This window comes from Dreissena polymorpha, chromosome 3 (genome assembly GCF_020536995.1).
Source record: "Dreissena polymorpha isolate Duluth1 chromosome 3, UMN_Dpol_1.0, whole genome shotgun sequence".
Lineage (NCBI taxonomy): Eukaryota > Metazoa > Mollusca > Bivalvia > Myida > Dreissenidae > Dreissena > Dreissena polymorpha.
In genome coordinates, this window is record NC_068357.1 from 63,685,296 (window position 1) to 63,697,676 (window position 12,381).

The 12,381-nt window shown below is 35.6% G+C and overlaps 1 protein-coding gene across 7 annotated transcripts; it reads right to left on the reverse strand.

Annotated features, from left to right (window-relative positions):
- Positions 1 to 203: 203 nt before the first annotated feature.
- On the reverse strand, positions 204 to 7,317 carry LOC127874471 (dynein light chain Tctex-type protein 2B-like). 7 transcript variants are annotated; one of them, XM_052418823.1, is made up of 2 exons: positions 6,813 to 7,317; positions 204 to 1,198 (listed from the first exon to the last, which is right to left on the reverse strand). In XM_052418823.1, exon 2 carries the CDS (start codon positions 1,188 to 1,190, stop codon positions 579 to 581), a length of 612 nt encoding a protein of 203 aa, XP_052274783.1. In that variant the 5' UTR covers positions 1,191 to 1,198; positions 6,813 to 7,317; the 3' UTR covers positions 204 to 578. The 7 variants fall into 7 exon arrangements, with proteins under 7 accessions (XP_052274783.1, XP_052274782.1, XP_052274784.1 ...); XM_052418822.1 differs by lacking the exon at positions 6,813 to 7,317 and adding an exon at positions 5,351 to 5,549; XM_052418824.1 differs by lacking the exon at positions 6,813 to 7,317 and adding an exon at positions 1,564 to 1,672.
- Between the last annotated feature and the right edge of the window lie 5,064 nt (positions 7,318 to 12,381).

The window sequence follows — 12,381 nt, forward strand, 5'->3', positions numbered from 1 at the left end:
TATGTTACAGAGTTTTGCATTTAATACCGATACAAAACACAAACGATGTCTCTTAATAATAATGTTACAGAGTTAAAATAAACTAAGGTTTTGATAGACTCTTGTTCCGAATTGTGTGGAAAAGTAAAGGAATATACATAATTGACAGAGCTTTCAAACAACTTCGTTTGGTCCCTTTATCGTGTTGAAAAAAACGACCTACGAATTTAGGACACATTTAATCAATAATGGGATTAAATACTATAATAACAAGATCGGAAAAAAAGGAACGATATCAATCTAATGTTTTATGATTTTGTCTTAAAATTGGAAAATGATACTATTTTACATGGTGGTCATCTTAAATCGATTTATGACATGAAATGGAAAATTGGTAAAGCACTCCTCTTTAGCTCATCTTCATGGAAAGAACAATCAGCTTACTAAGCGGAACATTGCCTATAGCCTTCCACACACATTCGCAGCTCAGTATATTGTCATTACAGCTTAGACATTGCTGGCTTATTTGTCAGAACAAATAATATAACAATAAAACATCTCTCACCCGTCATGTAAGCTGCAATTAATTTAGCAAAGACCTATTCGAAATAACACGCGTACACAGCGGCTACCGCGAACAAACCATTCTTGTTGTAACTAGCCTCGGCGTAATTGTCTGTGTCCTTATTCCACAGACACCGGCTGACTACACGGAATCCCTGGTCACTGTCCTGACCAATTGTCACCGTCACTATATACTTGTAGCGCTGAAATCCAATGTCCTTCACGCGTGACTTGATGAGATCCGTGAGCATCTGTGAGAGGCTTCGGCACTGCGAAGGGTTGTACTTCTCACCGTTCAGGCATTCATCGAGCACTTCCTGTATAATGGCACGCACACTGTCGGGTTTGAACACCTCACTGTGGTCCGGCTGCAGTTTGTACGTATTCTGCAGCTTCACGGGAAATAGTCCAATGTTCTTAATTCCGAAGGAACTTCCGGTTACGCTAGATCGGGATACCATGGACATCCGGCGGCTATACTGGACGCTAGGGCGGCCCTCGAAACGGGACATCCGGCGCATACTGGGGTTTGTTGTGTGAGGACCATCGCTTCCCTCTTTCAGGACCAGTGATGGCCGTTTATTTCCGATGTGGTCGGTTTGGTGATCCGAAAGATTCTCCACTGTTAAAGTCTGCATTCTTGCCATATTTCAGTCTGAAAAGGGAACCAAAACCGAATGGTTTTAACTTGTAGAATATTTAACAGACTTGTAAGTTAAAACCTCATCATACGTTTTTCCTTAGGAACAAAGATATTTTACTATATATTTGCTATAAATATTAAACAATATACCCATATTCAATGATATCAAGCATAAACTCTATTTTAGTTGAAAAGTGCGCACTGTTGTGATTGATGTTACACTACACAACAGCAGGTAGAAGAAAGCGCCTGCCGCGACCCATAAACATTTATGGCCATTTATCCACAAGTGATCCTTTACATGGGGTATTCTTTGAGATTGGCATTTTAAGCACACACATATTCTTGAATAGTGTAGACTCACATAACGGACCTACATAATTATACTGGTAAATCCAAACGATCTATCAAACCGCTTTTGTGAATGAGACGGGTAAAGTAAACACACACTTGATGTATTGATGTAATAACTAGCGGATCTCCGTAATAAAATACGTTCACAAAAGGTAAAGATAGACAAATCAGGCACGTTAGAGTATGCATCGTTTTTTATCGTAAGAACAAAATCTCGTTAATGCACTGTAGAAATGCGAGAGAATTGCATACATCAAAACCTCATTAAAGCTATCGAATGTTTGAGATAGCAAACACTGGGACAAACGCATGTCTATATAATAACTCTTGAATCAAAATCAAACAATAATATACCTGGTTATGATAGTGAATCAAATTAAAAAAAAACGCTAAATACATGTCCTTGCGATTCTTAAGGCTGTAACAATACACAAATGAGTATTGCAATACATTGGTTTTTGGAACAACATATTTCAAAAAGTTAAAATGTATTGAAATAGATGTTTCTCATAGTTTGCTATCTGTTTTTAAAGATTATTATAAAATTTATAACTAAAACATCCAGTCATGCGTTCCACACGGGCATACGGATGTTATAATCAAACTGTTCTTTTTCTAAAAAGGCATGTTCTTAAACAATTCACGAACACTAGACTTAACGTTGATAAAACAATAAACTTGACGTTGAACACTAAATTTGACGTTGAACACTAGACTTGACGTTGAAAACTAGACTTGACGTTGAACACTAGACTTTTCGTTAAACACTAGACTTGGCGTTGAACACTAGACTTGACGTTGATAAAACAATAAACTTGACGTTCAACACTAAACTTGACGTTGAACACTAGACTTGACGTTGAACACTAGACTTGACGTTGAACACTAGACTTTTCGTAAAACACTAGACTTAGCGTTGAACACTAGACTAAACGTTGATAAAACAATAAACTTGACGTTGAACACTAGACTTGACGTTGAACACTAGACTTGACGTTGAACACTAGGCTTGACGTTGAACACTAGACTTTTCGTTAAACACTAGACTTAACGTTGATAAAACAATAAACTTGACGTTCAACACTAAACGTGACGTTGAACACTAAACTTGACTGTCTGGGCTCTGCGGAGACGAGGAGTTGGAAGAAGGCGGACAGTAGGACAAGGAGGGAGATGGTCCAGGCAGAGGTACGTCTGGCCGAAGAAGAAGATAGAGGCATAAGGGCAGTGGCAATGGGGTGCCAGGGTGCTTGGACAAAGTGGCAGACTACAGGAAAGAAGATGACATGGGCGGATATCTGGCGTAGCGAACCTCTGCGCATCAGTTTCCTGCTTAGGTCAGTCTACGACCTGCTACCTTCACCAGCAAACCTGCACAGATGGGGAAAACGTGACGACCCAACCTGCCAACTTTGCGGAAAGATAGGCACGCTAGAACACACACTATCATCTTGCCAGACAGCCCTTACACAAGGAAGATACAGGTGGAGACACGACAAGGTCCTCCAAGAACTGGCAGACATAGTGGAAAGGGAGAGGCGAAAGAAGAGGACTGTGAAAGAGACCAGGAAGATGCAGTTTGTAAAGGAAGGGGAAACCATCAAGAAGCAGCAGCATCGATCCTAGATCGTGCGCAGTCATGGGAGATGGTTGTTGACCTGAAACGCAGGCTGGTTTTCCCAAGTGTAGTCCAGACAACACAACGCCCCGACATGGTGATCTGGTCGGCAAAGGACAAGTGTCTGGTGATGGTTGAACTCACAGTTCCTTGGGAGTCGCGCTGTGATGAGGCGATGGAGAGGAAAACAGCAAAATATGCTGATCTGCAGAGGGAATGCAAGGAGAAGGGGTGGCACACGTGGCTATTCCCAGTGGAGGTCAGCGTCCGAGGATTTCCGTCAAAGTCTCTCTGGAGACTTTTCACTGCACTTGGCCTGACAGGAAGAGACAGAAAGCGAGCGGTCAACAGACTTGGGGATGCAGCGGAGAGAGCATCGAGATGGCTTTGGCTGAGGAGAGAAGAGAGGAGCTGGCAGCCGTCTACTGACACGTAGGGGATTGATCAACCCCTGCGGACCCACCACCAGGAGAATGTATCGAGATTAATGGGTCGAAACATTCAGTGATCGGTGGCTCTCGACTGAGGATGTCAGTAGTCCAGCAGTTTAACGACTGTTTACATCTCATTCGACGTTGAACACTAGACTTGACGTTGAACACTAGACTTTTCGTTAAACACTAGACTTGGCGTTGATCGACAGTTTTTTTTACAAGTTATATGGTATTTTATAGTCTTATAATGTTCAGTTTTTCATATGCTAGATTGCTATAATATATAATTGAAATTGTATAAATGTGCCTTTAATTTAAAAAAAGCCTGCGAGTTTATAGGGCCGCGCTCTGTGAAAAAAGGGGTTTCATGCTGATCTCAGATTAGTTTTGCAGTCCGCACAGGCTTATCAGGGACGACACTTTCCGCTTGTATGCTATTTTTAGTTCCAAGAAAGACTCTTCTCAGCAAAAATCCAGTTAAGGCGGAAAGTGTCGTCCCTGATTAATCTGAGACGACACTTTACGCACATGCATTAAACCTCAAATATTAAAGGGTTGAGATAAATTTAGTATTTTCGATGTAATTTTGAAGTATTGGTGAACGCTTGAGTAATCCGGTGGGAAAACCAGCATACCTCACTCAAGAGCCTTACAAATAACCCATATCCGATCGATATCTGAATCAGTTAGCACAAAGTAAATATTGACAATGATTGTCAAAATATAAACTCAAACTTGAAAATAATGTTTAAGATATTTATTCAAAAACAAATAATACACATTATTAAATTTCCCTGAGTGCCTATCAAATAAATTATGCAATTTTGATAGACGAGTTTGAATTGGCAACAACGACACGGATTATAAAAGAATTCGAAGACCAGGAAGCAAAATAATACAAAATCCATATAGCGAGCACGCTTTTTAAACAAAGACATATTTCAAATCCTCAATCATAATTTTAAGAGAAAATAGGGTTACAATCAGCAATTATTTTTTCTCCTAGTGACCCTTTGCCTATACAAATCCCAATACTACTTTCAGAAAATCATTAACCCTTTTATGCCTAGCGTCTAGTAAAAAGGCCTTGGCAAACAGTCGGCCCAAATGAGACGCCGCATGGTGCGGCGTTTCATCAGGGTCTGCGCTGTTTGCTTAAAGGAATTTCTGTAAGAAATATTCTTAATATAGAAATATATATACTAGACATCCCTAATTTTGGAAATACATTGATCCAATTTAGAAGGATAGGAGAGTCCACTAGGCATAAATAGGTTAAATATTTTTTTATGACGTATTGGAGCGTCAATTCAAAGGACGTGGAGGTAAGAACAGAGTGAAACGCGCGCCGTAACGCACATTTAGCCCCCATTAAATCGAGTATAATGAAAATCATATTAAAACAAATAGGTAGCAACGTTTAATTCATAGCAATTTAATTTTTCAAAGATTATTCACAAGAGTAACTAACATATATATAAATACTTTTTGGAGGCATGCCCACAAGTTAAAGTTTTGATTTGACAATATAAATGTCAACGTTTTGCACTATATTCAATTGATAAAACGCCATTATAATATTAATATGTTTGGACATACATAAGTCATAAGGCATAGCCACCGGTGACTATCATCGGATCATGCTTGAACTCGCGATAGCCGCATCTAATTATATCAGAACTATATGTTATTGCAAACATAACGTACATAAATGGGAACAACATAGTTTAAGATGTAAAATAATTAAAATAAATATACCTTTTCGTCGTCTTATTTGTATATAATATCACCACAACATGTATTTATTCATACACTGACTTAAAACATGACCGTATCTAAGTCCCTTTCACCACCTTTCACATCTCAGCTCCGTAACCTCTCATGCGCGAAAGAAAATCGAACGTCTTTTATGCAAATGAAAGGCGCCTTCCGTATTTACCGCTGTCATCTCTGTGTGCAAATAATAACCGTTTCGAGGTATTAAGGACGAAGGATATACACTGTATACCGATGAATAAACATCTTTGGCCATATTGATTATCGATACAAATTATCTATAATTTATTATTTGTTGACTTGAACACTTGTTATAGATTAAAATAAATAGATACGGATTAGTATAAATAGATATGTATTAATATAAATAGATAGGGATTAATATAAATAGATTTGTCTGACATTAATCTTGGATTTATTTTCATTGTGCTGTAATTAAATTATTCAAAGGAAACATGTTTGAAAGTTGCGTTTAATTCTGTACACTGCCAAACAATAGCCAGTAATTAATCTATACATACAATGTGTTGCATATTTAATATATGCAAAGACATCTTTATGGAAAGACAAGTAATTGTGGACATGCCCTACTAAAAAGTAGCTGAATTCGAAAAAAAAATTGCTCAATTTACCTGTCGCTCTGTAAAGTCGGCGTTGTGTATAAGTATTGTATAAATGTCAATATAAATCAACATTTGATGTTTTCAAAAAGCTCTTTTCTATTGATGGCATATGCGACATACTTTGGAAAACGCTTTGTGATTTATATCGATAGGGAATACGGCTCTTTAAAGTCTGTCTCCCAAGAACCTTAATAACAAGTTTAATATGTCAAGTTTTTTTTTAAATGTGTCGATTAGTAAACGATGATTATTGGCTTTTAGTAATAATGCTGATCCTGTGATCTGATGGATTTCTTTAAATGTTAGTTTTTGTTTTGTGAGTGCAAATTTTCGGCGATTATATCAGTATTCAAACATCAACTACAATGATTATAATGAGGCTTATTTTAAAGTTGACAGCTAAACACAATTAACAGGAATAAAAAAGATAGACGCCCTTATAATGTTTATAGCGCGTCAGCAATGTTAGTCGCTCGAACGTTAATTTTAGAACTCAGGTGTACTGTTTCTGCAATACATATAACATAACATAACATACCGTTTATTCGGCATTTAATAGCATATTGCAAATTTATAGCCTATACACAGTATGTGTTTGAGAAAGCAAAGACATGGTACATGTATTTGAGAAGTACAACACAAAATGATGTATACAAATAGATTATATTTTCAATGCTGGATACATTATTTTTATACATTCTGTTAAAAAGTGCTAATATAACTTATGACAATTCCGGTATAGAATTTTTATATATTTCTGCGCATATCGTGTCGATACCGCTACTTTTGTTATTTTTCTGTGCGCGGATAGCAATAGTTACCTCTTCTAGCGAAATGTCTTTATCTAAGTCTGGATCAGCCCTTAAGTGATTATTTTCGCGCGAGCTATTTTAAGTATTACTCCCATTGTCAGAATATAATTGTCTAAAGTGTTCATAGAGTGCCGTTGTTTTACATTTGCAAGTCCAAAATCACAATCGTCCTCACTTAGATCTGGAAACAACACAGAGTTCACTTGACTCAACACATTCGCGATACATTTTTGCTTAACTCGGCGTTTAGTGCGTATATATGTATTTTTCGATTTGATAAAAAATTGTCGGTTATGTTCATTGGATCTGTCCTTTAGAAATGTATTCCTATGTTTATTAAACTCCGCTCTGGAGGTATAACATTCATTATTAAAACATGGTTTTTTGTTGTGGTGAATTTTATTATGTTTTTTGTTATTTATTTCTGTTTTTCCAAACACTTCTATCGCACTATGTTTTAAAATATGTATGAAGTCATTTGATATCTTAGCAATGTCGCGCTCGTTTAAAATGGACTGTTCGAGTGAGTGCAATTGCGTGTTGTATTGCGATAAGACATTCTTAAACGGGTCTATTTTTGAGTCGTCCCATTTTATTTTAAAATCATATGCGGCTTCGGATTTGTTGCCTTCCTGGTCAGCAGCGTGTATTGACGCGAGACTAAGGAGTATGCCCGAATGGTCAGAGAGCTCATTTGGCTGAAGTATTTTAAAGTTACTTATTAGAATGATATCTTTTGGTTCTAAAAGTAGATAGTCCACAAGGCTGCTACCCCTATGTGAGTGGAAAGTGAACTCTCCTATATTTAGATCCTCGTGCATTCGCCCGTTACCAATAATGAACGAAGTCGATTGGCAGGGCTCAAACAAGCGTTTACCATTTGTATCAATCACGTGGTCTTTGCTTGCACGCGGGGGATGTAAACACGATTTGACAACTCTTCATCGTCAATGTACATGTCAAAATCTAGAACGTCGCATACATTTGAACATCTACTATTTAAAGCTCCTGTGATAAACACTTTGCCCAGATTTTTATATCGCTCAATGTTACATTCTAGGGTATCGAAAAAATCTATATCATTTGTATTAAGACTAGAATTTTTTGGAGGAATGTAGATATGACCTATGTAAACATCAACGTCTATGTTAAGGTTCATGGGAGGGATAAAAAAAATCATTAAAACTTCGCTTTGGTTTTTCTTCATTCAATGTGGTACAATATGGTCAAACTATATATCATTTTAAAGCTAAAGACGGATAGAATAACATAAACACATTTTTGAAATTCAATATTTGTGTGCTTTATTCAAATTTTGGTTTAAAATCAATACATTTTTACACTAATTTACAAAATCTCAATCTAAAGTTAGGAAGGATATGCACTACCTTAAGTTGAATAAATACAAAGCTATATACATATACAAGGTCAAGTTAGCAACATTTCACAGAAAATTATTGTCATAAAACAACAAATGAGTTTTTATTCAACTGCCTTTTTTGGATAAATTTCCTAAACAAAGTTCTGAAAATAACTAAAACGTTACTACTTTTTTTTAAAATCCAGGTATGGTGGATAATAAGAGTCACAATTCTATTTCAAAGGCTTAACAATTTTGTTATTTACCTCTCAACCAAATTGCAAATTTTAAACCATCTCAAATTGAAATAGATTGCAGACGACATATACAATTGTAAAGGAATATAAAGAAATTGGCAAACCGATTGATTTTATATTTCGATTCCTTCTACCCATTTTGAAAGCGTGGCTCTCGCTGTGCTCCAAAGAAAAACGTGCAAAACAAATCGGTCGAAACCACGTGCAGTGGTGAGAAAACCGGGTATGTGTATACACATACCTGAGAAAACACATACTTATTTTGACAGTTTTGTCGCAACTAGTAAAACAACTATTAACATTAATCAGCAAGAGATCGCACTAAATAACTGAAATGACCACGTAGAGATATCATCACTTACCCTATTTCAAATATTTTCCAGCTGAAAATTGTCCCCACACGTCTTTTTTAGTTTATTTGTATTGTTTTTCTGGAGCCGAAGTGCATCTCACAGAATATCCATCCAACTTCCGTTGTTTTCACTTCCGTTATTAAAAACTCCGTTTTAAAGAACTATTTCTACTTTTAGATTGTTAAAGCGATGTATTGTTATATATTATAAATAGAATAGGATACCGTGATGAATTGAACGGAGTTACGTATCGATCTTTCTGTCAGTCTGTAAGCGTACTATTTTATGCGCAATAATATAAGTAGATGTGATTCGACAACCATTGTAAACATTGGTGAAATTCTTCTTACATAGTTAATTTTTTGAGTGTTTATGAGGTCTGATCGTGCAGTTTGCAAACATCAACGGAAAGATTATAATCCAATGCATTTGTCATCGTCAACCGTTTGGAATGTCAATTAGGCGATGAGTGAGTTTTAGCATGTGTCTTTTTATTTTATTAATTTAAAAATGGCTGCCCCCATGGTGATGAAATGACATGTGTTCGAGATTTGATATTTCTAGATATGTAAACTCTTTTTACTATTTAAGCGTAACTTGCCCTCGTCAATGTCGATATTATTCACTTGTGCTATACTTTTCCACCGAACTACGTTGAATAAACATGATTCAGATTTTTGAAAATAATGTTGTTTTTTTGTGTTAAAATCGCTCTGTATTTTGATTGATTTTGTGGATGGTATGATACGTTGATGTACAAAATTGGTAGCAGTTTGAAGGAAAAACATCCTAAAAGGAAATATGTATTTTCAATGTGGCACTCTTCCTTTAGTCAAATTTGAGTTCAATGCTAGAGGTCCCACATTTTTCAAAATGAAGCCTCTACATGAACCTTAAAGAGAGATTTACAGCATTTTATCCAAATAATACCTGCTTGACTTTTGTCCATTACTCTGATTTTGTTTTTTAAATGATGTTTAAAATATTCAGAAATACCTCCGCTAAAACGTCCACTGCTTGTGTTCGCACTCTTATTTCCATATAAATGATCAGAAATAAAGCCATCAATATCAGTGTTGATGAAGCTGTTTCTGCAATACGCCTTAAGAGCAATGTATAGTGTTGTTAAATCAATAATTAAGTTTAATCAAACATAGTCAGACCCCATCAGTATTCAACATGGCGTAAAACAAGGCGGCACCAGCTAATGTTTGTTGTTCATGATGTTCGCAAATGACAAGCAAGAGCACATTAATACGAACATAGATGACTTATTCACCTTAAACGAGTCAAATCTTTTTCTAATAATACTTACGGCGATGAAAACTGTGCTTGGCACGTGAAAAGCATTTTGGAAAACAGTGGGATGTCTGGACTATGGGTCAATCAAAACATTACTGAAGTACAGTTACAGCTTCGTAAACAAAGGATTATGGATATGTATACACAAACATAGCATGGTGAAGAGATAAATTCCCCACGTCTCTCATCGTATTGCCTATTTAAACACATTTTACATTTGAATCATATTTAGATAAAGTAAATGAAACAAAATATAGAATCGCAATTAGTATCACATAATCTCGAAATAGAAAGGGGGTGGTATAACAATATCGAACAAGAAAATCGGAAGTGTAAATTATGCTCCATGAACGTAATAGAAAATGAATATCATTTCCTACTATTATGTCCAATATATGCACACCTACGAAAAAACTGTTTAAACCGCACTATTGCAGATGGTCAACAATAAATATATTTGAAAGATTTATGTCCAGCAAAAGTAATGATGTTAATGGTAAAATTGAAACATATACATGTTAGGATGCGTACCTTGTGTGTTTTGCCATCATTTGCAAATATAAAATTAATGCTCATTTTCAAATGTGAGGGCTATAAACCTGAATAGGCTTTATAGATAAATAAATATTGTTGTTGTTGTTGTTGTTGTTGTTGTTGTATTATCACATGTATATAATAAATGCTCATATGTGAGGGCTATACACTTGTATAGGCTTTATTGATGAATAAATGTTGTTGTATTCTTGCATATATTAAATTAATGCTCATTTTCATATGTGAGGGCTATGAACTCGTATTAGCTTCATTGATGAATTAATGTTGTTGTTGTTGTTTATATCTCATAACAGACACACAAAAAGAATTGTATTATAATATGACGAAACAGTGCATTACGTAATTTACTTAAAAGTTTAAAGTAATTTATTTAAAATATTTCACGTAGATAAGATTCTTAACATTGTTATTTCAGGCACGCCCACATATAACATTCGTATTCACAAATGTTTATTTCTCCAAATAATAGTGAAAATTCTTCCAATCTTATGTCGTGTAAGCTATTAGTAAATATTAGATGTACAGTTGCAATATAATATGCAATTAGGTATTCACTTAATAACTAACCATGTTAACCAGTTCATAACACTATCGTCCAATTTCTATCTTCTACCATTACTTATAAATTGTATAATGCATATATATTCTAGGCTTTGAGCTTGTATAAGCTTTACTGCTGAATAAATGTTGCTGTTGTTGTTGCTGTTGTAATAGACCCTTAATTCTAAGAAAGCTGTTGTGTTTGCAGAATGTATAGTGTTCCCCAAAGCGAGGTACTTGGAAATTACAATTATACCAAAACTATTCATTTTTTAAATCCGCGAAAAACACGCACCAATATAAATGTTAAAATGATAAATTTATAAATTCTTATACTTGCACTGTGATTATAGTAAAAAAATACATGGTATTTCTTAGTCGCATTATTCCTCAAACAACATTGAATGCAATAGGTCGACAGTTCAAATTCAAAGTACCCAGTCTGCACCTATTTCAATCAAACTGTTCAAACAATCGCAAATAATTTGAAGCATTACTATTAATTATTCGTATACATAATTCTTGAAGTTATATTGTACTTATTGCATATTCCATTATCTTGTACCAAGCTTTATGTGTGTGTGTGCCGAGTAGGAAATATGCATTGTTTTTTTGGAGTGTCTTCATCTTTTGAATGCAACTACGAAATCTTACAATAAGCATTTTGGGTCATTTGCCCGTTTCAGATGTAAAAAAGAATTCTTCGATGGTGAACAGTTCAGGCCGGAATTAATACACAAAACAAGACTATACAAATACTAATAGTGATGTCTTGGAGAGTTATCCGACTAGTTTAAGTGCAAATTCGGTAAGTCCTGACTTCATGCCGACCATGTTCGCACAACTCTTCATAGCCACCAAGCTTTAAACAAGCGGAAAGAGACAGCTAATATAATAACTGTTCCTATATCTTGAAATAAAAGGTATGGGCCAGGTATTAAAGCTGGTTTAGCCAGAGTGGTGTAATCAGAGACATAAAACACTCACAATAAGCAATCACATCCATGGATATAATGCAGTTGTGAAGTTTTTATTAATAATAATAAACTAACAACTATCGTGCAGAGAAACACCCCATGTATTGAACTATAAGTAACCGCAATTAACACGTCGGGCCGGCTAGATCAATTGGAGAATTGCTCTACTTCATATCGAAGGAGTGCGGGTCCGATCATCGGCCTGTTTATATAATTTATGCGGAGAGTGTAAAT